Source organism: Lissotriton vulgaris, chromosome 4_1, assembly GCF_964263255.1.
Source record: "Lissotriton vulgaris chromosome 4_1, aLisVul1.2, whole genome shotgun sequence".
NCBI classification, from domain to species: Eukaryota; Metazoa; Chordata; class Amphibia; order Caudata; family Salamandridae; genus Lissotriton; species Lissotriton vulgaris.
The window spans coordinates 1,031,260,968-1,031,288,633 of record NC_141691.1 but is presented as its reverse complement, the minus strand read 5'-3'; the positions used below and the strand labels follow the sequence as shown (position 1 = coordinate 1,031,288,633).

General features: G+C 41.8%; 1 protein-coding gene across 1 annotated transcript in view; it reads right to left on the bottom strand.

Moving 5' to 3' along the window:
• The window catches only part of SEMA5A (semaphorin 5A), a 1,998,383-nt gene that overhangs the window by 1,011,850 nt on the left and 958,867 nt on the right, over nt 1-27,666 (bottom strand). Inside the window, exon 6 of the mRNA XM_086965275.1 lies at nt 4,816-4,878. Within this exon, the coding sequence (XP_086821401.1) occupies nt 4,816-4,878 (63 nt within the window). The remainder of the gene's footprint in view (nt 1-4,815; nt 4,879-27,666) is intronic.

The window sequence follows — 27,666 nt, the reverse complement described above, 5'->3', positions numbered from 1 at the left end:
TATGACAAATTTTTTTAGAGTGCCTGGAAGATGGTGCAAATGCCCCATCCATGTTAAAGGCTTTTGCCGTAATAACAGAAGCCATCAATGCTGCTTTACGAAATGACAATAGATCAAGACCCCAAAAGCAATGTAAATGGTTTATCAGTGACTGTTCACAATCCCATAATAATCTTGTGAATGCACTGAAAAAAAAACCTGGGACTATTTAATGGTAAAACATCTTCGAAATGAATTTGAACAGGCTTTAGGGAGACGTAAATTGGACATGAGAAAAGGGGCCTGGGAACAACTGCAAGTAGCATGTCAAAAAAAAGATCCCAGATATTTTGGAAAACTGTCAACTCTGATTTTTTCCAAAGCTCCCACAATAGCAGTATTGATACCACAAGTATGCCTGATGTGTGGGTACAGCACTTCTCCAGTCTATATAGTGCCAATGATGAGTACTGTACCATCCTAAATTATGGGACCTTAGAGCTGGTTCAACCAACGCTCTATGACGTTGAAAAGGCATTGAATCAAACAGTGATGAATAAGGCACCTGGCCCTAAAGGCGCCCCTGCCAATTTGTTTTTGGCCTGGCCTGCCCTATGGCTCCCTCTGTTAACCAATATTTTAAGTTTCATAGTATCCCAGGGCCCCCCCCAAATCATGGGGCTCCATTATAATAATTCAAAAAAGGGGATAGGTCGGAACCAAAATGTTATCGGCCCATCTCATTTAATGACTGTACTTGTAAACTAATGGGTAGGGTCATATTAGAACGGTAGGAGGCCTGGGTAACCGAAAGCGGGAAGTTTTCGGATGTACACTATGGCTTCAGGAGGGACCTGGGAACTATCGAACAATGTCTTAATCTGCACCTGGTCATAAGCAAGTACACAATAGCCAATAGATCTCTTTATCTCGGGTTTATGGATCTTACGTCACCTTTTGACTGGGTGCAGAGAGGGAGATTATGCTGGATCTGGGCATTGAACCAGCCTTAGTAATTTTTTTTGCCAAAATGCATCAAGATGTGACTTGAAAGTCAGGAATGGAGTGGGTGGGGAACTCCCATCAAAATAAATCATGGGGTTCATCAAGGCTGTGTCCTTGCTCCTTTTTTATTTTGCCTGAATATTAATTATTTAGAAAGATATCTTAATCAAGGGAACATGGATGCCCCCAAGATAGGCACTAGAAATCTTCTGGCATTAATTTATGCAGATGACTGTGTCCTAATGTCTAGAACCAGTGTGGGCCTACAGAAGTTAGTGACCAGGTTTAATGATTTTATGAACAAACTGGGTTTAAGGACTAACATAGCAAAATCCTATACCATGGTGGGGTATGCAACGGTTACCACGCATATTTTACAACGCGGTACCGTTACAACGATACTTTTACCACTCAGGTCGTTACAACTAAATGCGCTGGGGGGCGCTCCAGGATAGTAAATACTTTAATTTACTATCCAACTCCTTTCCCTAGAGTCCACGGGGACTGAAGTTGGAATAGTAAATTAAATAATTTACTATCCAGCGCCCCTCCGCGCAAGTCGTTGTAACGACTTGCGTGGTAAAAGTAGCGTTGTAACGGTACGCGTTGTACAAGTACGCGTGGTACCGTCATACATCCCCATGGTGGTGGGTAACTTCCCCCACCATTTTAAAATCATGCTTTTTGAACAGTGAAAAGCTGTCCTATGTCCCAACTTTTTCATACCTGGATATCCAGTTCAATCAGAAAAGTACCTGGCACCACCTAGTCGAAACCAGTGTCAGTAGTTTTAACCAAAACCTGGAGGCAGTATTTAGGTTCACGAAGAAGTTAGGCTCAAGACCAATCAATACAATAATTGATATTTATACGTCTCGTTCGTGCTCTGTTATTTTGTATGGGGCTCTTGTAATCCGGCGCGTATCCAAATAGCTGAGAACGACTTCATGAGATGCTTTTTGACAGTCCCAAATAGTCTTCCCGTCACTGTGTGTCATAGTGAACTTGGTTTGACCCCTTTGACTTTTTGCATACAAATTGCACCAATTTTACTGTGGCACTCAATTTGGGCGAAGGAAGAGCCAGCCCTTAATCGCGCAATAATTTTAGATTGTCTTAAACTTGATTACATGCTGAAGATACCTTGGCTCAGCTACATAAAAAAACAGCTGGAGTCATTGGGGCTGGCGGATTGTTTTTATAATCCAGCTAATATTGCCCAAAAACTAAAGAACCCAAAAACTAAATTGAAAAAGGATCTCTTGGCCTGTTAAAAATCATCCAGTGAGCACCTAGAAATGAGAGTTTTGGAACACTCGCTTCTAGTATGTTCTCCAGCTGCCGAGCCTTATCTCTCTATTTACTTCTGTCATACTAAATTGTTTTATCTTATCAGATCCAGGTTTGGCATCTCACACTTTCTGGTCTCTTATCCCCGCAAAGCCTATTGTGATACTAAACTGGATCTGTGCTCCTGTGATTCCAAGTCTACACAGAGTACGCTTCATTGTTTGTTCTTTTGTCAACTGTACATCAAGCCAAGGCGTGTTTTTATTATTCCTCTTTTAAAGTTTTTAAACATTAGGAAGTGCTGGCCAGCTTTCTATCATCTCCAGCTTTTAAATGATGAATGCACTTGTTTAATGATTCACAGATAAATTTCTGCAGCTGTTCGCTTGAGCAATATTGTTTGGAAATTATCTTTTTTGTCCTGTTTTAATTATTAATTTTTAATAATTAATCTTATGGCCCATGGGGTGGGGGTTCCTCATGAAGTGTATTATGTACTGTTTCCTGCTTATACTGCTATTTTGTAGAAATACCAATTTATTTAATTACTCCTATTACATCCTAACTATGAATTACTACTGTTCTATGGTATATTATCCACTGACTGTATCATATTTTCAAGTCATGTTTTTAAATGTTTTTTTATGATGCATTCTTTCATGGCTGCAAGTCAGCTGAATAAAGATATTTTGACTGGCTGACTGAGATAAAGATTTCTATTGAAATGCTCCTCCTTTCGTTGTTGTGAATTTTTCACAAGCTGTAACTAATTTAGGACTATTGAACCAATTATAGTTTAGAAAATCTGAATACATTTCTCTTCATAGGATTGACGTATGGATTTTAGACCATTAATGCTAAGTTAATGAAGATAGCGTCTTCAGTGAAGCATTGGGAGTCATTGTTCTTTGTTAGTTTCAAGAATACGGGTCAGCTGTTGGAACAGAGATGTGCTGTTGGTGCAGCACATGATGTAGAGACAGACATTAATCATAGACATTTAGTGGAGATGTAGAAAATAATTAATGATTTTTAAAAAAAATACAATATGACTATTTTAAAATATATATAAAAAAGAGCATGTTAGAAAGCACTTAGAAGAAGGATGTGTTTTTCATGTCACACGGTTCATCCCAAGCAGTACAGTACAAGCACAAAGCAATGTGGACACGGAATACAGATTTGCAACACCGTTTTTAATATGATTAATGACTAATGCAACATGAAACGATATAGCGCCAAATTAGGGACATGCATCTTGGGATATGGAGTCCGATATGATGGGAAGGCACAATGGGGTGGGGATTGGTAACGCACACGTGACTGGGAGGGAGATTTCTTGGGAGGTGGGATTTAAGTGGTAGTTGGCAGCTGGTAATGGATTACAGCTCGAGGAAGAAAGGCGCGGACTGCAGCTTTTTAAGCTTGATCACAGCAGGTACGGAAGAACGTTGGGGGGTAGACAAGTTGTTTAACTTCACAACCAGAAGTAGGAAATAAGAGACTTTGCCGTTTTAAACACCAGGAGAGCATTTAAAAATGATAAAAAGTATGCCTGTTTCACAAGCTTGTTAAAACCTTCACATCAGCGGTAATCTGGCAGTCAGGACGTGTTGAAAGAGGGATGTTTCACAGCTAGCAGGAAGGTTGGGGGAAGGGTACAGCGAAGGGAGAAGAAGTGTTTGGGACCACCTGGGAAGTATAAAAAGTCATGTAGGAACGGAGAGCCACAGAGGGGGATAGTTACAATCCAAAGATGGGTGCACTTTAGGAATATTAAAAGGGAGGACATGGGAAGTGAGATGTAATATGTGAATAATAAATGACCTAGATAAAGCGTACTAAAGATGAAATGTTGTTGAAAGTATACATATACTTGTAAAAACATTGGTGCTAATGTTGATTTTTTATTGTCAATTATAGTGACCCCCGAAGAAGGGCCCTGCAAGGGCCCGAAATGCATTGGGTTTTATGTTGAATAAAATACTGCCTGTGATGAACACTGCATCAATCATATTCTTTCAAGAGGCCAGGATCGGCACAGTTAGAATAGAAGAAAACTGAAAATTGGCATAATAATCGGTTTTGTGGATTTGGACAAAGTAAGATGAAAATGAAAATGATTAAAGATAATTGACTAAACTAGAAGACATATCAGGATTACTACTGACAAATGGTTAAAATACCTTCGAAATCAACATGCACGCCAGGGGCGGCATGACGCAGTGCAAATGGCTCAATGGGGCTGAATGCAACTCCATCTCATACATGTTTATCTTTCTAAATGGCAAAGGGGCAGGCCAGAATAACCGTTCTGCACGCGAACTTTACAAAGGCTGGAATCACTTGAAGAACAAAAAGCAAAAATAATTGGGTGTGCATCCCTTCACCTATTTTGACATTTACCTTTTTTGTCATGTATGCTAATAATGTAAGCATGTATACATTTTTCAATATCGGCGCTCACAATATACGAGTACGAAAACCTTTAGCCCAGGCACCATAACCAATTGCTAATCCTGCAACTGTGGATCTCCTTACCTTCGATTTTCCTTTGCTAAAGCAGGCCCTTCTGGTGGTTTCATCACATTTCCACTCAACTGCCTGCAACAAAATGAAAATACATCAGGATAAGTAAGTAATGTGCTAACATAGGAGACAGACTAACAATAAATTTCAATTCTACAATTCAGCGCATGAATTCGAATGGCATGGCCATCAATATATTTCAGCTTTATGCCACTGATTACTCGGTAGTGTCCAGGGTGTTAAGGTGATCAGGGAGGTATAGCAGGTAGGAGGATAGGTTGAATAGTCTAATTTCAATGAGCTATAAAGACTCTGAAGACCAACGAATTGGGTTATCTTAAGGAGGGCACACTTCTAACTATAAATGACCACGGTTAGGGTCAGAAGGATATGTGAAGCTAAGTCTCATTCTGTTCCACCTGTCAATAAATTAGTTGGGAACGCTTCCAGCCTTGGGCAACATTGTTATCGTAAATCATCTCTTGAAGTGGGTCCAATTCATATTTTGTTCTACTTTGTGCCCTTTAGTTGAAAAGTTCTATGAAGCATAAGTTTGTTGCATTGTTTTTGGTGTACTCCTTGCCCGTTTCTGACTGCCTCCCTGTTGAGATGTTGAGCTGAGAGCTCTGGGATGTACCTGCGCTTTGGGAGAGGTACAAAAACCTGAGAAGACTGTGAGCAGTAGTGCCAGCACCCTTAAATTTAGGTTGCTGCTCTCTACTGAAGAAGGAGAAATATCCTGAAACACGTGTAAAGAGTTACGCAGCACTGGCTGCACCAACATGGTGAATACTAAAGGATTCCAACTAAAGTGAGTGTTATCATGCACTGCATTTAACACAAAGCATCTAGGCAATCTGTGTAATGTGATGACAAGCGGTGTGCTCCCTCCCCCTTTTCTAATCGGAACATATTTCACATAGCGCATAGGAGATTTTTATTGAAATTCGGGGACAGTGCTAATGGTGAGACTCTAAAGACTATTTCTAATGTAGGACATGGAAACGAATACCCATTTCACAATACATTTTCAAGTACAGAGATCTGTAGATAAAATTATTTAACTTTGAAAGTTCTTCATATATTAAGCTCCACCTCTACGGGCCATTACTTCAAAATGTACTGTAGTTAATTGTAATTCAAGTTATTGTACAATAAAACCTTAGAAAAGTACCATTGTTTATTGTCATACCCATTTTCTACACAGCGAATTATAGTCATTGTAACCCAATTTGGTTCAACTAAGTTTATTTACAATGTGTTGAAAATATCTAAGAAACTCATATTTACTTAGATTAACAATGTTTTAAATGGCACAAACAAATTTGTATAGGAACACTTTACAAATGTTTGATTTATTTTGTGGTTCAGTTAGGCTGAAGCCTAAATTACAGACACAAATTTAAAACAGAAATTGGCCAGTCAAATACCTCCGACCTTGGCGCTATTTTTTATATTTAGTTATGCTTTTTGCAAACATATCAATATTCAAAAGAACCTTAGAAAAAATATAAAGGGGTGGCCCAGCTGCCAATGGACACTAGTCTTGGTAATGAAGTGTACTTCTTTTTATACTTTAAGACAGCCATTCTCCTGTAATCAGGCAAAACCCTGTGACTCACAGTGCAAGAGAACAAATGGCTGAAGTGGGCTGACCTCACGATGTATCATGTAGTGAGTGGAAGCAGAATATGACTGACGCTGAACAGACGAATAGATGAAGAAAGGTGACCAAGAGACCTCCTATATATCTCTATATGTGTGTATTTTTATTAGGATCTTTTGGACAACATGAAGCTGGCAAGAAAGCTAAACCAGTGTATAGGCTTGTATAGGCTAGACATTGAATAACAATCTATAAACCATAAGTTTAATTTCCTGGTATGGTAGCAATGCCTAAGAAGACAAATTAAAACAAGCAGTGGGACAAAATTTTAAGTGTGGGTGACTCACAACATACTAATTAAGGTAAGACTGCCAAAATCCATGCATTTTTTTTTAGTTCAGAGGGGGAGTACAGTTACTAGCTTCAGCTTTGGGAACTGTATGTTTCCCAGAATGTGGTACTAAGTCCTGGTGGTTTGTTGTTTGATGATGGCCGGTTGCTGCTTGGGTATTCTCACTTGTTAGTTTGAAGGGGACGAGGACAGGAGGGACCTGGGGGTAATGTCCTATTACTTACCGGTAATCTTCATTACTCCGGGTCCCGTTGTCCTCGTCCCCTTCATACCATCCCTCCCTCACTCCCGGGCTTTCCGTCCCTCATCTTGGGCTTGGTGGTTCAGGAGGCATGCTGGGTACTGTACCCTTATGTACTCCCTATAGGGAGAGGGAGGGGCGTACCAGCATTCCTGATTTTCTTTTTTCTGTTGATGCGATAGTTAATCTCACTTGCTAGTTTGAAGGGGACGAGGCCAACGAGATCCGGAAAATAAAGATTACCGGTAAGTAATAGGACATTACTTGGCAGCGCACCTGGTTCCAATTAATGATTAGTTCACTGGGGGTTGGGATGATCCTGCCTATCGCCTAGAACTCCCTCTGGTGGTTTTGATTGTCTTGTTGCCCTCCTCTATGATGCAGTTTACCCTGACATTACCTTACTGCATGTGAGTATCTCTTGTCTGCTGGAGAGCATCATTGCGTCTTACTCGTTGGGATTGCCATCTGACTGGCATGACTCCTCAGTGGCAGGGTACATAGCTCGGACACCCTATGTCACATATCTTCCCAGACACCCTGGTTCATGAATACAGCCCGCTCGAAGCCAAGATCTTTTTGTGACGTCTGGGGAAGGGAGTCATTTCTCTGAACTACTGCTTGTCTATACCCCTGACAGATTTGAGCGGCTCAGACAGAAGTGGATATTATAGGTGGGAGACCTTGCTGAAGGCAAATGGAGGGAGGCTTGCATGGTGCCCCGGGAACTAGCGATCTCCTCCTGCATACGCAGGATTCAAATATGTTACCTTCATTCGACTTATCTCTCCCCACACTGCTTAAACCGAATGTCACCAAATGCTCAGGTTGGCAGCATGTGTTGTGCACTTCCGGCTGTAAATTTCTTCCATCTAGCATTGGATTGCGCGGCATCCCTTCTGGGACGTGGTGGGGCATAAGCTCTCTGTGGTTCTTGGACGCCCTCTGGACTTGGCTCCATGTGTAACATTCTGCTGGGACTGGTGGAGGAACTGGGTGGAGGCATGGGCTGAACGAATTTTCCTTGGAGTGGCCTGCTTGGTGGCCAAGAGAGATGTAGCTAGCGCATGGAAGCAACGGATGCCCCCTTCAAAACTGTGTTGGCACTGGGGTATAGACCAATGCACGCAACAGGAAAAGCCTATTTATGTTGCATGTGGGTGTCCCATTAAGCATGAATGGGTGTGGGGATAATGATGTTCTTTCTGTGGACTGTCGATGTAATGGAGTTGTTTTTAGCCACTGCAATGTTACCATGTCTTGATGTACCTTTCTATTCACAGTTCCATCTAAAAGTGATGATGAATGTCTTTGCTGCAAAACTTGTAATAAAGTTGGTTATTAGAAAAAACACAGGTAGATCATGGACTATGTATTGGGAGTAAGCATTTAGGCAGATGTATAAGCAAGTGAAGCATCACACATTTTAAGTGGGATCAGTTAAGTAGGCAAGTAGGGTTTGCTAAGGACAGTAAAAAGGGAAACTATTGAAGGCTATCAGTCCAGCTTGTTGTTTTATTTCATTCAGGGATTTAGGGCAATATTGTGGAGGGAGATTGTTGAGATGGCTTACAGGTCCATGCACTGTGGGAGAAACAATGGCTAGAAGGGCAATATTCATTTTTTACCATTTAAAAGTACAGTAACACAGAAAATCATCCATCAAGTAACGGTTCCTTGAGGTCTGCGATAAATTCTTTGGCAAGATGGCCATGTCTTCCCTATGTATTAAAGCTGAGGGAGTTTTCGTGCATATCCAGTTTTGGGCAAAACTGAATATGTGAACAGGGTTTGATGGATGTTCAAGACCCATCTGAGTATAACAAGCTACACGGCCATGGCTATACACTGGATATGCTGTCAACGACTGAGCGTTACTTGGACACTTTCCCTAATTTTGCATACGTTGGAGTGCAAATAGTAATGCTGACTCTTCCCGCCCAAAGTCCAACAGTTTCCCTACTGTTCTTCAGGTTAAAGTGGAAGCAGTGACTTGGGTGTCTTCAAGTCCATTTTTTTATGTTCGTAGTTGTTCAATATATATATATATATATATATATATATATATATATACATATATATATATATATATATATATATATATATATATATATATATATATATATATATATTAGTTTAAAGTAATTCTTTTATTTTTTTTAATTGTTTAGTGAATTTATTTTTTATGTTATATACATTCTAAATGTGTTTAGTATCTAGTGTACTCCCACGTAATTCATTGTAGTAGCATTTTCATTATTTATGTTTAAATAATACTTTTGATTTTAAATATGATATTTGGCAATTATTTTTAAGAATGTATTTTTTATGTGTTTGTCCATTATACTGATTTTTATCTTTTTAATATGTCTATTGTTTTAAAATGTAATATATTTAAAGTTAATATATGTGTTAAGGCTAATATAATGTATAACAGTTAACATTTGAATACTTACCCATTTTTATGATATTGTGGTCTTCTATATTTTTGGTCAATATTAATAACTTTACATACAAAGCAAATACAGTTAATATTTTGGTTCTCAATATTTTCTTGCAATCATATTGTTGCTGGTGTTTTTGGTGGTGACATTTCATCTGACAACCGCTGGTGACATTTGCTGTACATTTGCTGTACCTGATGGCTGTCAGCATTCTGCCTATTTTGTTAATCCCAGTTCTCTAGTTTTCAACTAATTTGCCATTATGTGAGGTACGATGCCTGGCGCTATACTGCATTCTGGTGTCATATAGCTGACAAGTTGCTCCATATCATTTGAGGACACCTGCCAGTCCCATTTCTGCATTCTTAGATTTGCAGTTTATCCATTTTAATGTGTGGACTGGCAAATGTTAATATGTTGAAAGCTAAAACATGCTAAAACAACCATGTATGATGTTGTACAATAAAGCCATTACATGGTTGTGTCTTTCTCTTTTCTGTTTTAGATAAATGCTGAATGGTTTGTGTTTGATTCGTTGAGGTGCTAACTCAGTGCGCTGGGTTAAATAGATCAGCTCTATGACTGTTTCACAAGGATTGGTGGAGGTAGTGTTTGGGGAGACAGATGTTATAATGCAGACACTAAAATGAAGAGAGCGCCCACTCCTGGTCAATGCATTGAAACCATTTGCTCCACATAGCTGAAAGTTTTTATTCATTGTCAGCAATTCTGGAATTAATTCTTCCACCACCACTCCTCACAAATCAATTATTTATTCATTGGCCATGCAGCTCTGTAACCACATTCCATTCAATGATTGGGCAGGATTCTATAACGAAAAATAGTTGCAAAACGCACCCGACATGCAATTTATTCCCCAAAATGTTCTTGGGACGAGGAGACCTCAAACCTCTGTTGCAGTTGCCAGGCTCGCTCAGTACATCCAGCCAGGGCTTTAAGTGGGATGAAAAAACTGGGGGGTCTCTCAAAGGGGCATGGCCCATGTAACTAAGAGAGTAGTTTAAAAACACGTAAGCTCAAAATCTGTGCCTAGAGCATAGTGTGCCACTGACTTGTATTTTGCTGTTTTTGCCGTTGAATCCAGATATATGATACAGCAACTAACATCATACCTACAACAAATGAGGACTATTGGCTTTGTCAATGGTTGTTAGTTGCATAAGTTTAACCACATGGCTGCTAGGCGTTTTCCCGTCCTGCGCTAAAAAAACAAAAACCCCATAAATCATGACGAGCTGGCCTTGTCATCCGCGCACGGCAGGTAAGCGCCATGACGAGCCCAGCTCGTCATTAGCTTCGAAGGGGTTAATTGGGCAGCATTCGAGGCCCCCTTTGAAAAACTGCTGGTGCTCAATTCCCGTGAGACCCGGCCCACTTAAAGCCCTGCATCCAGTATAGGGGCTGATCTGACGACACCTTCCGGGCTACATTCGGTTCCTGTACAGCACTGAACATTGCGTGTTACTTTTGGAAAGTAGTAGCCATCAATTAATATGATTAACTTAAAAATCTTTTCCATCCGGAAATAGGGTTTTATTGATAAGCTACCTTTGAACCGTTCTGTCATCTCTCCGGTGTCAGGAGGATAAATCAAAGTTGTTTTTTCAATATTTTTAATCACTGCTCATTTCATATAAACTATTTTGCACAGCCAGCTCACGAGATGCTAAATCTGCAGCTCGGTATACCTGACCCATCAGGCCGACGATGCTAATTACAAGTTTACTGAGCAATTACACTAATAAGTAGGTTCAATGCTTATCTACAAAACGACAAGAAAGAAGTCGTGGTAGTTCATGCCACGTGCGCTATTAATAGACATCGGCCACAATGCGCCCTGTAATTTGTCTTTCCAAGCCGTCCACAGAGCTGGCTTCCTTTCAACAGGAAGAAACCCCTCCTCACCCCTGGCTCCTTTGATTTTTTTTCGCACAGGTTTTTTTCAGTCCTGGCTTTGTAGCGGGTGGATTGTGTGCACGTTTTTTAGACTCTCTGCAAGATGGCGTTGGCGCTTGACTCCCCACAGAGTCCAACAAAACCCGCGGTAGCGGTGAAGGGAAGAGCCCTCGCCGGCGCCGCGCCGCGCCACACCAAAGTGCATAAAATGGATTAAATCGTTTGACTCTACCGAACAGAAGCTTCTGTGTCCTTGGAAGAATTGCTCAAAGAGCTGTTATTGGCCTCTCTGAATGTGCCTTGTGTGCAACAAAAGTGTCCAAAAACAAGACATTATCATGGAAATGTATCAACGTGTGCCCCCAGATCATGTTATGCCTTCAAAGGGCAGACGTGCACGTAATGAGGACTTACATAATGGAACGTGCCACGAAGAGAATGACACCCATCCATGGCGAATTTTTTAAAACAACATTTACTGTTGCGAGCTGAATGATTAATTCATGTTTTCTCTCATTTGCGATCGTATCGGAAACATAAAAGCCTCTCTCTCTAAAGACTCCATAATGTGTCCGGACAGCGTCCATGCTTGTTATTTTTGACAAGAAAGATAAAGTCAGCTCTGCTTAAATCACGCTTCTTATCATCCGCAGCTGATGCCTCGGCATCATCGCGCCTGCGCGCGCGTGACAAATGCTAAGGTAATGATATTGCAGAAGGGAAATCGCATCTTGTTTTTTACACCCTTGACTACTTAAACGCGAAGGGATGAAGCCTAAGCGTAGATTCGAACGAAACGAGGACGCCTGCGAAGAAATAAATCTGTTTCCAATGTAGTGTACAAGCTATTCAAATGTTGATCCTTTCTACAAATGAAGAAGACAAGAGTTTGGGGGCAGAAAATCAATATTCCGAAATTATTATTTAGTGTTGGGATAGGCAAACTAGTTTTGTTCATGTTTTCGAGTACAAATAAGTTAATCAGAATGGTTTTAAGAGTCGTTTACATGACTCTTTTACAGGGGAGCTGGTTTGCACCAACTAGAGCTCCTGTCATGCTCCATGGCTGAGAAGGCTTCAGCATTCATGGGTGTCCAAGATGGTGGGCGCGGTGCAGCACTCTGTGCTTAGCCGCTCCCTGAGAAAAGTTTGATCCCAGTGTCCAGCTGGCCAAAAAGACACTGTACTAGGCAGGCTTTCTTCTAGAACCAAGCAGTTATGAGACCCCCTGAAACCCCTGGGCTCGCAACGGTTTTAGACTAGTTCACCGCGGACCCAGCTGCAATGCCAATCTGTCTTCCCTCCTCCCTCCTTTCCCTCCGCCTCTCCGAGCCTTGCTGCTTTGTTGGCGACCTGCAGAGTTACTGACTAGTCAAAAGTAAACTTTCTCTTTAGAACAGGAAGTCACTCCTTGTCTATTGCATAATGACCGCACCCCATTAAGGCAACCTTCAGGGTTAAAACTGTCAGTCGATATCTAAGTTCAGGGTACATGCTGATTGAAAAAGCGCTCTGAGAGAGGGGCAGGGGGTACATTCAGTCACCACCACATCCAGAAACGGCCCTCAGCAATCACAGCATGGGAGTCACTAGCGCTGTTAGAAACTTACGATTAAGTGGATTTTCAGAGATCCTCGACTAAGACTCGTATCTCCACTAAAAGAGTATGCAATTTGAAACATCGCAACCATAATCCCTACACCAGGGAACTGGGATTTGGATCTACAGGGACAGAGTCCCAAACAGATTCCCCAGATCATTTGAAGGACTGCTTAGACAGTCAGGAAGGGATGGGCCCTAAGTGAATCCATTGAATCCACTGACAGTGAGACTGGTCAGGGAAAAGCGCTCACAAGTCCCATAGAGTTCAAAGAAAATGTACCTACAGACCTCAAAGCATTTCATCTTAATCTCATTCACGTGCCTAAATCCACAGTACCTGAAGTGCCAGATGAAGTGGGGCAGGTATTACAAACAAGTAGCTCCCCTGGGGCTAAGAATCCCCAAACATACCCCTTGTTCATTTTGGCTGGACTTAAGAAACAACAGAAAGATGGAACACATTAAACACCAGGGGTTAGTGTGCCCAAAATGGATCAAGATAAGCACAGTTCAACCTCCAATGCACAGAGCAGCACTTCATATCCGCAGCAGAGATCAGCTTCCTCGCTTCTACCTTTAAAAGGCCCTGTCCAACCACCGCCTATGGTTTTGGAAAGTTTGCATGGAACTCATGCAATGGCCCCTCAAAAAGCGTCACTAACAAGTAATCCTTTGGGAGCACAAGGTCCCACACAAGCCAGGGGGACAGGCGAAACTCATGCTTCATCTATGGAGGCTCGTCTCCACCAAATACACGGTGAATTAAAAACAATGAAAATATCTCAAGATGAGGCTCACAAAACAACAGACCAGCAAGTAACCCTATATCATAACAATATGCAACAGCATCTCTGAGGTAGAACAACACAGCTCAGATCTGGAAGATGTCAGGATCGTCCAGGATTGAACAGCCGACAAGCTTCAAATCGAGTTGATATTCAGATTAAAATTGACGATGCTGAGAGTAGATCACGCAGTTCAAAATTAAGATTCACAGGAATACCTGAGTGACGTGAAAACTGATGGACAACTGCTAGTCTCATTTAAGATCGACTCATTAAGGTCTACCCTGAAGCTTCGGCCTAAAATTTGCACCTTAACCTTCACGTGGGCACACCATGACCCTACTGTCCAATTCCTTCGAATCTAATATCCACAGACGATACTTGTGAATTTGGGAGATTTCAGGTTCAAGGATCGCATTATCTCCAATGCCATATGAGACAAACTCTATCAGATTCCCGGGGACTTTTCTTGTAAGATTTTTTCTGATATGTCCGCATTCTCCATACGGCACTATAAGGAGTTTAAAAACGTGATAAGTAATTTCCAGAACCTCGGTCCCTCAGCAGGCATTGTACAACAATCTAGACTAAAAGTTTTTCATAAGGGGCAATACCACATTTTCCATTTGGTGGAAGAAGCACAATATTTGCATTCTATTCAGCAGTCTGGTAGGAAGGACGGGAAAGGTAGGAATGGGCAAATAACCATTATCTCTGGATAAGGAGAAAAATGCTCTGTTATTTTCTCTGTTTAATCGTAACTCCCGCTTTCTAGCCATATCAGGTTAGGTTTTGATAGGTCTTTGTTTGCCTATATTTTTGCTTGAACTGCTATTAACATTCTCTAGCATCTCCGGTTTAAGCTTTAATGCAAAATTGCTCATTTATTTCTGGAAGGGATGTTGATTTAGGTTATCTCCAGGTGCCATGCCAAGGCACCATTTCAAGGGGGGAGGGAAGGTTTGAGGTGGATAAAGGTGGAGAAAAGATTCACAAGTAGGGTTGGCTTTGGGGTGATTGAGGGGCTACTGCCTTGGAGGGAGCCTAGGACGTGTCGGACTTCAGTGTTGGCAGGAGCATGGTGGGTGGTGTGGGAGATGTTGAGCAGTTTGGGGATAAGCATGGGGTGTTTGTGACTGAAAAGTTTGCAGCAGGTTGACTGAATTAGGGTATTTCTTAGCTATGTCCTGCAATACGCTGGAAAACATCTCTTGCAATGTGATCAGCCGTAACAATAGGTTAAAGTGCCAGGGTATATTAGCTTGGTTTAGATCTTTAGATGCAAATTTGATATTTTACAGGAGATGCACCTGAAAGATAAGGGCTGCCAGCCTTGTATGCAGGCATATATTCAAAACATTCGTTCTTTGACTCATCTCAGGCTTCTCATCGTAGTGTAGCAATCCTGACTACGTGAACAGTTAGTGGAATGTGAAATTCTAGGAGTAGTAAGAGATCCAGGTGATAAATGGATTTGGATAAAAGCCAGAATTAATAATCAAATTCTTAATCTACTAAATTATTACGGGCCTATAGAGGACTCGCCCTCGTACCTACAAGATCTCTATTCCTAAGTACAGCAAGTCATAGGCTATCTGATAATAGGGGGGATTTCAATTAAAGTTAAAATGTATCTCTTGATACGTCTCGCTCGAATAAACATTAAAATAAGCCTAAGCCCATCAAGGTCCTGCAAGCCTTAACTCAAGATTTTGCCCTCATAGATCCTTGGTGGACACGCTATTCTTTGACGTCACAATATATCTGTCACTCTTACTGATACATACTGCTTCATGGATAGACTTTCTTCTTAGTATCTCACGCAGTTCCATGGGTGAATGCACCCATAATAACTCATTCCTTTTCCAATCATCCGGTAATATGCTTTGACATCGAACTTGTAGCAACTTCATCTCAGAGTCCACAGTGGATCTTTAATAAAGCTTTACTTGCAGACAACTCATAGAGTAATTTTTAAGTCTTAATTTAGGCTCAGCCTCTGTTTTTACACTATTGAAAGCTCTGAAAGCTTATTTCAGAGGTTAGGTTATATCTTTTCAGACTGCTCAAAAACAGACAAAAAGGATACAGCACACCAAACTTCAATCTCTATTGGATGAAGCTGCAAGAGCGCATGTGCAGGACGCCAATATGAGTACATAGACAGCCCTAACTCAAGCTAGACATACATTTCTAGACAATTTTACTGCCAAATAAATAGCTAATCACAATTTGAATCTCCAGAACAAATGTAAGAAAAATGAGTTTATATGTACATTTTTACCATGGTGCACTAAAAGGAGGGCCAAGGCCAATATTATTAAAATTAATAGCGAACCTCAGACCAATGTTAATCGATCACAACCCTCTGACATGGCTCAGGTGTGTAAGGATCATGATTCTAGATTATAAGCTGAATCTTATAGCCGCTCATCTGAGGACATTAAAAATTGGCTAGAGATATTAATATTCTAAAGCTTTTGGCAAAACAAATCGAAATTATGACTACTCTAATAACTCTGACAGAATTTCAACAAGCAGCAAATACATGCCTAACTCCAAAGCGAGCAGTAAGGATGGTATACCAGTATAGGTCAACTGTGCCTCCGATACTGTTCCTGCTACTATGCATGAGGCATTTCATGCATAACGTCCCATTCGCTTCTTGGGTGTTAAGGTTACTCCAAAAGTCTATACATTATTTACTCTTAATTATGCTTCAATTTTAACCAACGTTTGTGGATTATTTAAACAATGGGAAAAGATTTCCCTCGTGGTCATAGGGCAGATTTCGCTGATCAAAATGAACGTGTTACCACTGTTTTTGTTTGCCTGTTATAACATAATGTTTAATATACCAAAATCTTTTTTTGAAGCCATCGATACAGAAATGTGTGTATTATTTGGCAAAGGAAAAAAACATGAATAAAATTGCTGAATGTTCAATTAACAGTTGAGGAGGGTGGCTTGGCACTCCGTCATTTAAAATTTATAATTGGCTGATGTCTGCATTAAAAAGATTGACCAGCGATGATAATTACTATTTGAATAATATGCTAAAAGCTGACGGGAATTGATCTCTTATTTTCTACAGATCCCCAGATTACCAAAAAGAAGGAGCTATAAGACCCCATTCAAATTCTTGCAGATTGCTTTAATTTGAACATAAACATCCTCAAATAAAACTTGACTCTTGCTCATTATTGGGTCTACGACTTGGCCGGTCCATACTCAGCTGCTGGGCTACCTTGGGCTTTTGGAAGCTTAATGATTTTTTAAAAACAATCAATTTACCGCATGGTCCACATTGAGGAGAAATAACCACCTGGTTATCCCTACACTTTTTTTTAGCTATATCTAAAGAAATTATTTTTGCTCTGGTAATCAGTCGGATCCAAATGAATTAGTGGACAAAGTCTGTCGGACCTTTTTTCATTGACCGTTTAATAGGAAAATTGGTATTGAGTTCTACTCCTAGGTTCGCAATTGTCTGATCATACACGCAAGATTGATTCAACTACCTAGTGCAATGGTACTACTGTAATTAGTGCAGTATTAAAGCTATTTGTGAGATTAACTTCAAAAGAAGTTTTTTTTTTTGCTAATGCATAGGGCTTGGGCCGGGTCTGGCGGCTCAGTGGACTAATGTGTCCATAGCAGGGGCCTTTGTTCGACCTCAGAGTCACAGGTTTAAATCCCGGCGGGTCCACTCAGCCTTTCATCCATCTGAGGTCAATAAAATGAGTACCATTGAGTTGGGTAACAATAAACATCTGTTATTCAGCGATAAGAGACTTCTGGGTGACCGTGCGCTTTACAAAAACATATGTTATGTTATGTTATATGCCAGATAGAATCAAAAAGATGTACGGAGGGGTTTCACCAGCATTGTTCAAATGCGGGCCAGAGGGTGGGAATGAGCTCCACATAATGTTACCTGTCCTAGATCTTTTACGTTCTAGACCACAATTTTTTTGAACATGGGGATTTGATGGGGCAAGTAATGCCATATTCGATATTGATATTGCAACACGTTCCAAAAACTTCTTCATTGGGTTGACCCGGCTTTATTTTATAACTACTTTAGTGGCAAGGTCCCTGATTCTAGTGAATTGAATATCAGCACCTACTCAAACTGTTGCCCAGTAGCGTATTAAAATGTGGCCAAAAGTCACGAGAATCTGTATGCATAAAGAGCGTGGTTCTAATAAACGGTTCAAGAAAATTTGACAGAATTGGGAAAATGGGAAAAACTAAGAAGACTGCAGGCAGAAATCAGCCCCCATCATACAACTGTGGGTTATATGTGATGGCTTTTACATTATGTGGTAATAACCTTTTAATATTCCTTAGAATGCAGAATTTTGGCTATTTATGGATGGATGAATTATTATTCCAATTCAAGATGAATTGTCACTGCTGCATCTGTATACATTATTTGAAAAAAATAAAAAAAGACTCTTCTACAGGGATGCCCAGTCTAGTCTAAGGATATCACGTGAAATAAATGTGCTTGCAATAATCTAAATGCGATTTATCTATTTTAATAACTCTAAAAATCTGGCTTGGACCAACCCAGCTAGACCTATGTTGAGCCACCGGAGCTACAATATGGCTGTTCAATACTGAACCTCATTAGGCAGTGGGTAGTACAGTACAGCAATACTTATCAGTATGCAACAATTAGTAGTAATTTCGAATTCATTATGAATGGGAGGTAATGAGGCACAAGTGTAACATTTTTGCGGTTCACATATTGCGCTATAGTGTGCTGCAATACTAGCCTTGTAGCTAATGAAGCTAATTTTGATGGTGGCATTCCCAATGCAAATTAGCAACACCTCTGCATTTACTGACACGTTTGTAGTGTGTTTTTCGACCGGATCCCATAGTCACAGGCGTAGAACTGGACTGTCAATAATAAGGTCTAATTGGTAAAGATGTTGCTGGCAGACAACTAGAAAATACCCCATCTTTTGTCCTTCCAGCTGATTGGTTAATTTGGAAAGCACACGGCCACACAAAGTGCCTGACTTTAAGGGGCTTATTTAACAAGCCCTGTGTGATGCTGCAACGTCACTTTCCAGTGGCGAAGAGCCATATCTAAGAGGCCAGGAAAAGCCACCCTGTGTGGCTTTTCATGGCCTCGTAGATATGGTGTAAGGCAACGCAGTGCAAGTTGCTGCGTTGCCTCACACTGCATTTTGCGAGGCGTGCCATGGACGTTGCAGTGGTTGTTCGCACTCAATGCCCATGGTATTTGACACATTCCCAGATTTACAACATAGTGTAAATCTGGGAATGAATAAAAACGTGCGTCTCCCCAGGGGTGGCGTACCAAGGAGAAATCATTTTATTTCTCCTTGCGTTTTCCTCTTTCTATATGTGCGGCATTCTGCAGCACATGTATGTTGTAGTGATAGTCAAGTGTAGCCATGAGACATACAGTTTAGAGCGGTCTCTCAAGGCTGCGAATGCCAAAGCAGCATATTGTTATTGTTTTAGTGGTTTTCCATGCTTGTGGGGCAGACGCTGTTGGCGACACTCACCACAACGTTTTTCAGTTGCAAGAGAGGTTAGCCGGTGGTGGATGCTCCCCGTTGTGGGTGTATTTACTACTGGAAATAAACGTTTCAACTCTGTGCTGGACCCCACCTCGTTACTACTACATAGAAAGAGGAAAACACCTTTATTGATTGTTTTTGTGCAGAATGTGCCCCTTCCTCCAAAAAAGGCAATCATGCCAACAACGCAGACACCCTGGCACCATGGTGCCTGCGTTTGCGCAGGCCTGCCTATTGTTTGCTAGCGCTGGCTAAAAGGACAGTAATGCACCATATCTTGTAAAAACAGTCCATTCCTACCCTTTTGAATTGGCGTAGGGCAGCACAGCAAGAAGCCCTATGGCAATTTCCTGGAAATAAGACCCCCGGTTTTCATATAAAATACCATGTCTGATTTCACTCAGAAACCTTCGGGACAGCAGTGTTTTTGTCTTGAAATTAACTGGGGAAGTTTTTATTTTTAAGTGTAGTCTCTCCTTCGCTGTTTCACCATACTCACGGTCTCTACAAAAAACCATAATGAAAATACATGTAAATATATATGCATAGAGGGATGTTCGGTTAGTCTTCTTCATCCGTTGGTCTTTTCAAGTGTCCTTCACATTTGAGCTCACCCATCACAGCCAACACATTGGGAAATGGGTCAGCCCATGCCAGTCATTGTTTCTCTTCACTGTGGGTGACAGCATTTTAGCCAATGCACACATGCACATCCGCAAAGCAAGTAGTCCATTTCAGTTTGACTGCTGGCAGCCCAATCTCTGCTTTTATTTCATTTTTTAAATTTTGTAATTCTTCGTTTTTGTGATGGGTAATTTTTAATGTACTTTTTTAAAACAAATAAACGCTGCTTTAGATATTTTTACGTTATTACTTTAAAAAAATGTATAGATTTTACTTTAATTGCGCATTGCATATGTTTGAAAATAAAAGAAATATAAAAAATGACAGACTTCCTAAAGCCAGACCTATTGACTTTGCCAAAACCTGTTGCCTTTGCCAATACTTCTTCAGTATATAAACCACAATGGGATCGTAGCAGCTTCACAAAAGCCTGCATTACAAAAATGAAAAACGATAACTGAATATTTTTCTTCTAATTCAGTAAATCTGATAGGTTTCTGCCCGTTTGAGGCTCAGCAGCAGATTGCATTCAACAGCTAACAGATTTGCAGATATGATTGGTTATGCCTCGAGCTCTTCTGAGTATTTGTAATGCAAAAGTGGAGGCCCCACATACCAGCATCCTTTAAACAAATGTAAGTGATGGCCTCAACTAAACCAGCATTGGCATAGCCAATAGGCCTCGCCTTTGGGCCCTTATGAGAGTTTAGTCATGCAGCACATAGCCCAAAAATAATAATTTTAAAATAAGACGGTGGGTGGGACTAGAGGGCAGCAACTGGAGTGAGAAGTGATCATCAGTGGGAGGCTGAGGGGACGAGAAAGGAAGCCATCTCCCCATTTAGAAATAACAGATGTCTTTCGCCAAATGACTAAAAAAAACAAAAAAACAATTTGATGGACAGAATGTAGATTAATGTCTTACATTCACCCCAGTACAAGGATCTGGGCCTAAATCCATCGTTTCTTGCACTCCACACCACCCTGGGTCAGATAATGGCTTTATGCAAATCAGCTCTGACCCTGTGCCCCATGGGAACAGTCCAGTCCGAACTACAACAGCCATATCTTTCCCAGACCGCAATCAAGCATCCAAGGACCGGACCGGTTTCGAGGTAACACCTCTCATCAGCCCGGCTAGCTTGACTCCAGTGGTGTGGAGGCTCTGGGACCCACGTCTGAGCTACCCCAGTACACTCAGGGAGAAAATTACAAAAAACAATACAATACTCAGACGTGAGTCCCAGGCTCTCCACACCACTGGAGTCAAGCTATCCAGGCTGATGAAGGCTGATAGCCAGAAACCGGTCCTTGGATGCTTGATTCCGGTCTGGGAAAGACATGGCTTGGTAGTTCGGACTGGACTGTTCCCATGAGGCACAGGGTCAGAGCTGATTTGAATATAGCCAGTGTCTAACCCAGGGTGGTGTGGAGTGCAAAAAAACGATGGATTTACGCCCAGATCCTTGTACTGGGGTGAATGTATGACATTGTTCTACATTCTGTCCATCAACTGTGTTTTTTGCAATTTTCACCCCGAGTGTGCTGGGTATACTCAGACGTGAATCCCAGGCTCTGCACACCACTGGAGTCAAGCTATCCAGGCTGATGAAGGCTGATAGCCAGAAACCGGTCCTTGGATGCTTGATTCTGGGCTGGGAAAGACATGGCTTGGTAGTTCAGACTGGACTGTTCCCATGAGGCACAGGGTCAGAGCTGATTTGCATATAGCCAGTGTCTAACCCAGGGTGGTGTGGAGTGCAAAAAAACGATGGATTTAGGCCCAGATCCTTGTACTGGGGTGAATGTATGACATTGTTCTACATTCTGTCCATCAACTGTGTTTTTTGCAATTTTCACCCCGAGTGTGCTGGGTATACTCAGACGTGAGTCCCAGGCTCTCCACACCACTGGAGTCAAGCTATCCAGGCTAATGAAGGCTGATAGCCAGAAACCGGTCCTTGGATGCTTGATTCCGGTCTGGGAAAGACATGGCTTGGTAGTTCAGACTGGACTGTTCCCATGAGGCACAGGTTCAGAGCTGATTTGCATATAGCCAGTGTCTAACCCAGGGTGATGTGGAGTGCAAAATAACGATGGATTTAGGCCCAGATCCTTGTACTGGGGTGAATGTATGACATTGTTCTACATTCTGTCCATCAACTGTGTTTTTTGCAATTTTCGCCAAATGACAGCACGCTACAAAACAACACATTTTATACTTTTTAAAAAGCGGCTCCTGTAGGGACATTATAAGACCAAAGTTAAATTATACATAGAAATGGGTTAAAGACAATCAAAACCATTAAAATAACATTAGGAATACTTATGAGTGTTTTTATTTGGATTGTAAACACAAGAACTTGGAATGCCCTGCTAGAAAGAATGTTGTCTCATGTGCCTCTCAGACCCCTCTACAGTACCTTGAGTTCAGCCCTTCATGCTTCTGTGCGCCTCTCATTCCCAATGTCCCACTATTTGCCAGCGCATCACAAGGCTTGGTGGATACAGCAGCGTGGGTGATGTGAGGTCAGTGAACCTCAGTGTACCACCAAGGCAAGGGATGGTAACCCATGCACTTATCACACATGGTCAGGATTTCAACCACAAGTCGGTGTTTTCTGCCTGGCATTGTGGCCAGGTGCAGTTATGTATTCGAAATTTTAACTGAGACCCCTTACATATACAACCCTTAACACGAGCAGATTTAAAATCTGTCAGAAAAGTTACCTCTAGACACCTTAATGTCCAAGATTGAGCGGGTCATTTCTATGTCAGCCTGCAGATGACACCCCCAGCTGCATTTGGCAGTGGCGTCTCTATGCACCAGTTGCAATGTGCTTAGGTGGGACGCGTTTCACTCAGAATCTGGCTGAACAGGGACAAAGTGGACTCTGGGTTTAGCATCACCACCAGGTCTCTTTAAATGCACCCTGCTACTGAGAGTTGGGTTCAGATAATGGACGTTTTCAGACTTGTGTATGCGTCTACAGAACCAGTAAGAGAGGCACCCAGGGGCCCCACTTCTGTCGCCCCCATTGAGAGTAAAAGGAAATTAAATGGGTGTATGGCAAGGGTCAATGATAAGGTGCCCATGTGTCCGTCACTCAGTTAAACATAGAACTACAAGGCCCACAATGCAGTGGGATACAGAACAAGGGCAGTGGATATTGGTACTTGGTAGGGAAGATCCCAGAGCATGCAGGGGGTGCTGAAGCTCCCGCAGGGTACACCAGGCAGTGGAAGGAAGAGGCTCGGTAGTTGATGGCGCCTCACGCCTCCATTTCCTCCTGCTCAGGCAGTGTTCATTCACTGTAATCTGCCATTTTAACATTGATGGATGGCCCCGGCCAGCCGAGCGTCTTCTCTTGTACAGACCATAAAGCATGGGGACAGCTTAAATATGGACCTGCTCCGTCGGGGCCTGTGGTCATCTATCTTTCTGCCAGTAACACGTGTAGCACAGCTTGCGCCAAATGAACACATTAAGGGGTGGCCGCGTACTTTGATAGTTCGGATCCTCTTCTTCCAGGGCACTCTCCGTCCAGTGAGATGATTTAGGCGTTTGCTGTTCATTGGGGCCGCTGACTCTCTTCCATCAGTTCAATCCAGAGTACAAAGTGTATCAGCAAACGCATTGAGCCATCTTTATATATGTTATTCGTCAAAGAGCTCTCACAGCTTCGTATTCGTCGGTTGATGGAGCTGACATCACTCCAGCAAGCCAGACAGAAAATTATGTCCATTGTGACGGCCATGCTTCTGGTGTAAACGAGAGCTAATCAGGGCATTCGAAGGCAGGAAAGCAGCTTTTCACTCTCTGAGACTGTTGTTCTCTGGAAGGCCCTACTTGGCCTTCATATTGGTCCACATTGATGGTCACCCATCTGACCGTGTAAAATACTACACAGAGAAGACGCGATGTGCGTGAAACTAAGCGTGCTTCTGTTACTAAAAGAAAACCAGTGGACACCATAAAAAAAAGCACGGCCGCGAAAGTGAAAACGACCGTGCTGTGCTAATTTGTAACTTGATCCAGGAATGCAGCTGGCACAATGCACGCCGCTGCTCGCTCCCGAGACCCAAACTCCATGGGAGGGAACGTTTTGTGAAAAGGCGAGACATGCACCCATCTTTGGCCATTTGCGTGCTTTTATTATTGAAAGCAACACTCAAAGGCCAAGGGAATGTGTGGGAGTTTATTGACCCAAACGGAGGAGTCTAGGGGAAGTCTGGAGTGCTCACAAAAAGCCTCCCATAGAGCAGCGCATGCGTGCTGAGCTAGGCTCGACCTAAAAAGGACATTCCAATCCACGACTAGGCTTCTCTGTGCCTTTTCAGCTTCTTGCTTCAGGTATTTATGTGGCCATGTTCACTTACCTCTGATTGGAGTTGCCCTTTGATTAGAACAATTTTTTGTAAAAATTCTTGAACGGGAGTATATTCCTCTTATTGTTTTCAATACGATTGAAATAAATGTGCCAACTTATGCTGATTTTGATGCTCTCAAAACCAGTGATCAAGAGACAGACCTTCTACGAGACTAGGATTGCTTAGTCATTTCAGGAAGTCTCTAGGTACCCCCGGAAGTATGACTGAGGAAGAGTAGAACAGAGACTTAGTTTGACAGGATGTATCCAAAGAGGTTTGCACCAGGTGAATTATTGCTATATCTCTGTAATGGGGAACTCTGAGCTGGCTCCTATGTTCACTGCAAGAGTTTTTTTTATACGAACTTGGAAGTGCGTTTTTTATAACTTTATTACAGAGACTTGACATATGATAATTGGGCCTGTTTTAGGGTCAATATACTGAGATTCAGCACTTTATTTTGATTTATATGACAGAAGGGCGTCTGTGTTTAGATAAGCTGTTGGTTAAAGACGGCTCCTTAACACTTTACCAAGTTAAGAAATCTGTTGATTGATATTATTTGGAGAAGGGTATTGATGTTCTGCTCATTTGCCTTTTTAATTACTACGGCCACTCTTAGTGCGAGTTCTGCCTTTTTGGATGAGCACTAAGAATAGGTACCAGTTTTTATTTTGTAAATTAAAAAGCACATTTTGCTTGCAGGAGTGAATGGCGTCGAAGCTGCTCTATATAAAGTTAAGTTGCAAAAGACCGCTGAATCACAAAATGTTTTGGCTTTATTTACTTTATGCGGGTTTGAGGGATACTTGTGTTTCTGGTTACTCAACATACAGGAGTGCTCAAGTTGTAATGTACATTTTGATGTTTTAATTACTTAGTCTTTGTCATGTCTCGTTATCCAACTTAAAGAAGTCAATACAATAATGCATACACATGAGATAAGGATTTTCAAACCACAACTGTGTGTGAAAAAACCCAAACCAAAAATGCAATATGTATATCACAGAATCAGCGAGTCAGCTGTTATGGTTCAGACCACTAATCCACAGGAAAATACTTTTTGGACCATTGTAAGTGTATTTTATCCATTCATTCCATGTGTCTATTTAATTGTTAAATTAGTGAACTTGCTCTTAAGGGTAATAGAATTCATTCTGAGAAACTGTATGAAGTGTTCTGTATAGGATGGAAGAGACAACTTTTAACAAGATGATCAATGAAACGGAAGCCAAAATGGCTAAGTACTATCGTAAAGCTGTTAGTCACTTCACAAAAATGTATAACAATGTTAAGGACTACAGATTGGTGAGAGGCGGAATCTTCAAGGCCATAGAGTTTCTGCTTGAAAATGCCAAATTTGGCAAGGCTTGAGTTTGGGCTTCAAAGGTCTGAAATGTACAGTTTCAAGGTAAATTGATTTTTTTGCTTCCTGTGCCCCAGTTCCTCCTTAGAAGGTTAACAGACAGGCTATATAGAAAGGGCTGTTTGGGTGCTTACATTCATTGGCAAGGAAGTAGGGGCATATTATCAAGGGGGTTTATCTCCGCTTTTTTGGCTTTAAAAGCCAAGAAAGCGGAGATAATTTTATCTCCCTATTACCTAGCTGTCGCTAACATGGCTAAGAGCATTTGCTCGATAATGCATGAATATCGCTGACTTTACAGCGATATTCATGCATTTCGGCCGATTTTTATCGCTTAGGAGATAAACCTTGATAATATCAAGGCTCCTAAGCGATAAAAATCGGCGATGCTCGGCGATATAATTTCGGCCGCTAACCAAGCTGAGCAATATTTTTCACTCATGCTTGGTAATATGCCCCCAGGTTTTCAAATCATTCCTGGCATAAGTTGGTAGCCCTTGCAGCACTCTTAACAGAGGTATGATGTGATAGCATGTTCTTTTGAAGAACATAAGACTGGCTGCAGAGTGAGTTCCAGAAGGTTGCATAACAAAATATTGCTTGCCAAAATGTCGTGAGCCAAGAATATTGTGTCCAAAATATTGAGTTTACATACTTTGCATGTAAACTACCAAAATATTGTGTCAAAATATTGCGGAACTGATATCGCTCAAAATGGTGCAAAGTCGATCATAAAAGAATTAATACACAGGAAGGGTCCATGGTATGAGAAAAGTATACTGGAGTACCAGGTGTGAACGATCAGTCTTGTAATGCACCAAAGGCCAACGCCACTGCTTTCAGCCACTGAAATGTCAAAGAGCACCCAGGGCCCAATTCTAAAAGGATTGGGAAGAAACTACAGCGACAGGTTTCTCTTTACATTTTTGTGTGGACTTCTACATTTCTAGAATCCTCACATGTTTCCAGGAAAACCTTTAGGAAACCGTTGAAGTTTCCCACTTAGGATAATGGAAATTCATTTCCATAGTAATAATTGTACAACGTGTTTAATTGTGCATGTGAAAATACCTCGCATGAAGACATTTGCACTTCAAAACGTTTTTGTATCTACAAGGCATGTTTAGTTACTTCTACAGAAAGTCTCCTGTACACGCCAGCACTTCTGTGGGTGTTCCCTTCCCCACCCACCTGCCAATGACATGAATAAGCCTCCAGCCACTTCCAGGACTACAGTGGTCTGGGAAAAGGTCAGTCTTTCCAGGGTCTATAAGCCTTGAAACATCCTCTGCCAACTCATGGGAGAGCATTTACTCCAATATAATATGACAACATACTGGAGCCCTGGTCCAGAAAGTCCTGGTGATCCTTGCATTCCTGGCCCTCCTGGTGGTCCTAGTTCACCTTCTCCTCCACTTCCTCTTTCTATTCCTCATTCTCCTCCTTGTTCTCCTCTTCATTCCCCTGGTACAATCCCTCTGGTCCTGGTCCTCCTGGTCTTCTTTACGGTCGTGGTTCTCCTCGTGGTCCTGGTGTTCCTGGGCCTCGCGGTGTTCTCAGTCCGTATGGTCCTGGTCGTCCTGGGGTTTGACCTCCAGCTCCTGCTCCACCTCCTGGTCTTCCTGGATTTCCCCTGCTCCTGGCCCTTTATATAGCCACTGGACAGTGGTCCTGGACCCTCTCCTCTTCCAGATCTTTCTGCCCATTGGTTCATCTCCTTTGCCTGCTCATCCTCTTCCTAGTCCCAGGGATCCACGTCATCCTGCTTGTCCCCCTCCATTCTACCACCAGCCTAGCCAGCCAAGACCAGACTTGGGAGACCGCAGCGGTCCAACAGTGTATCTCACTCACATCATAAGTGGTCCAGAGAAGCCTGGGATGGGCAGAATATGTTTACATTCATTGGTTCTAGAAGATAGAATTTGCAAAACAGAGGGTCCTTTAATAATGCAGCTTTGTGCCTTCACAAATGCTCATAAGGAAGAACAGTA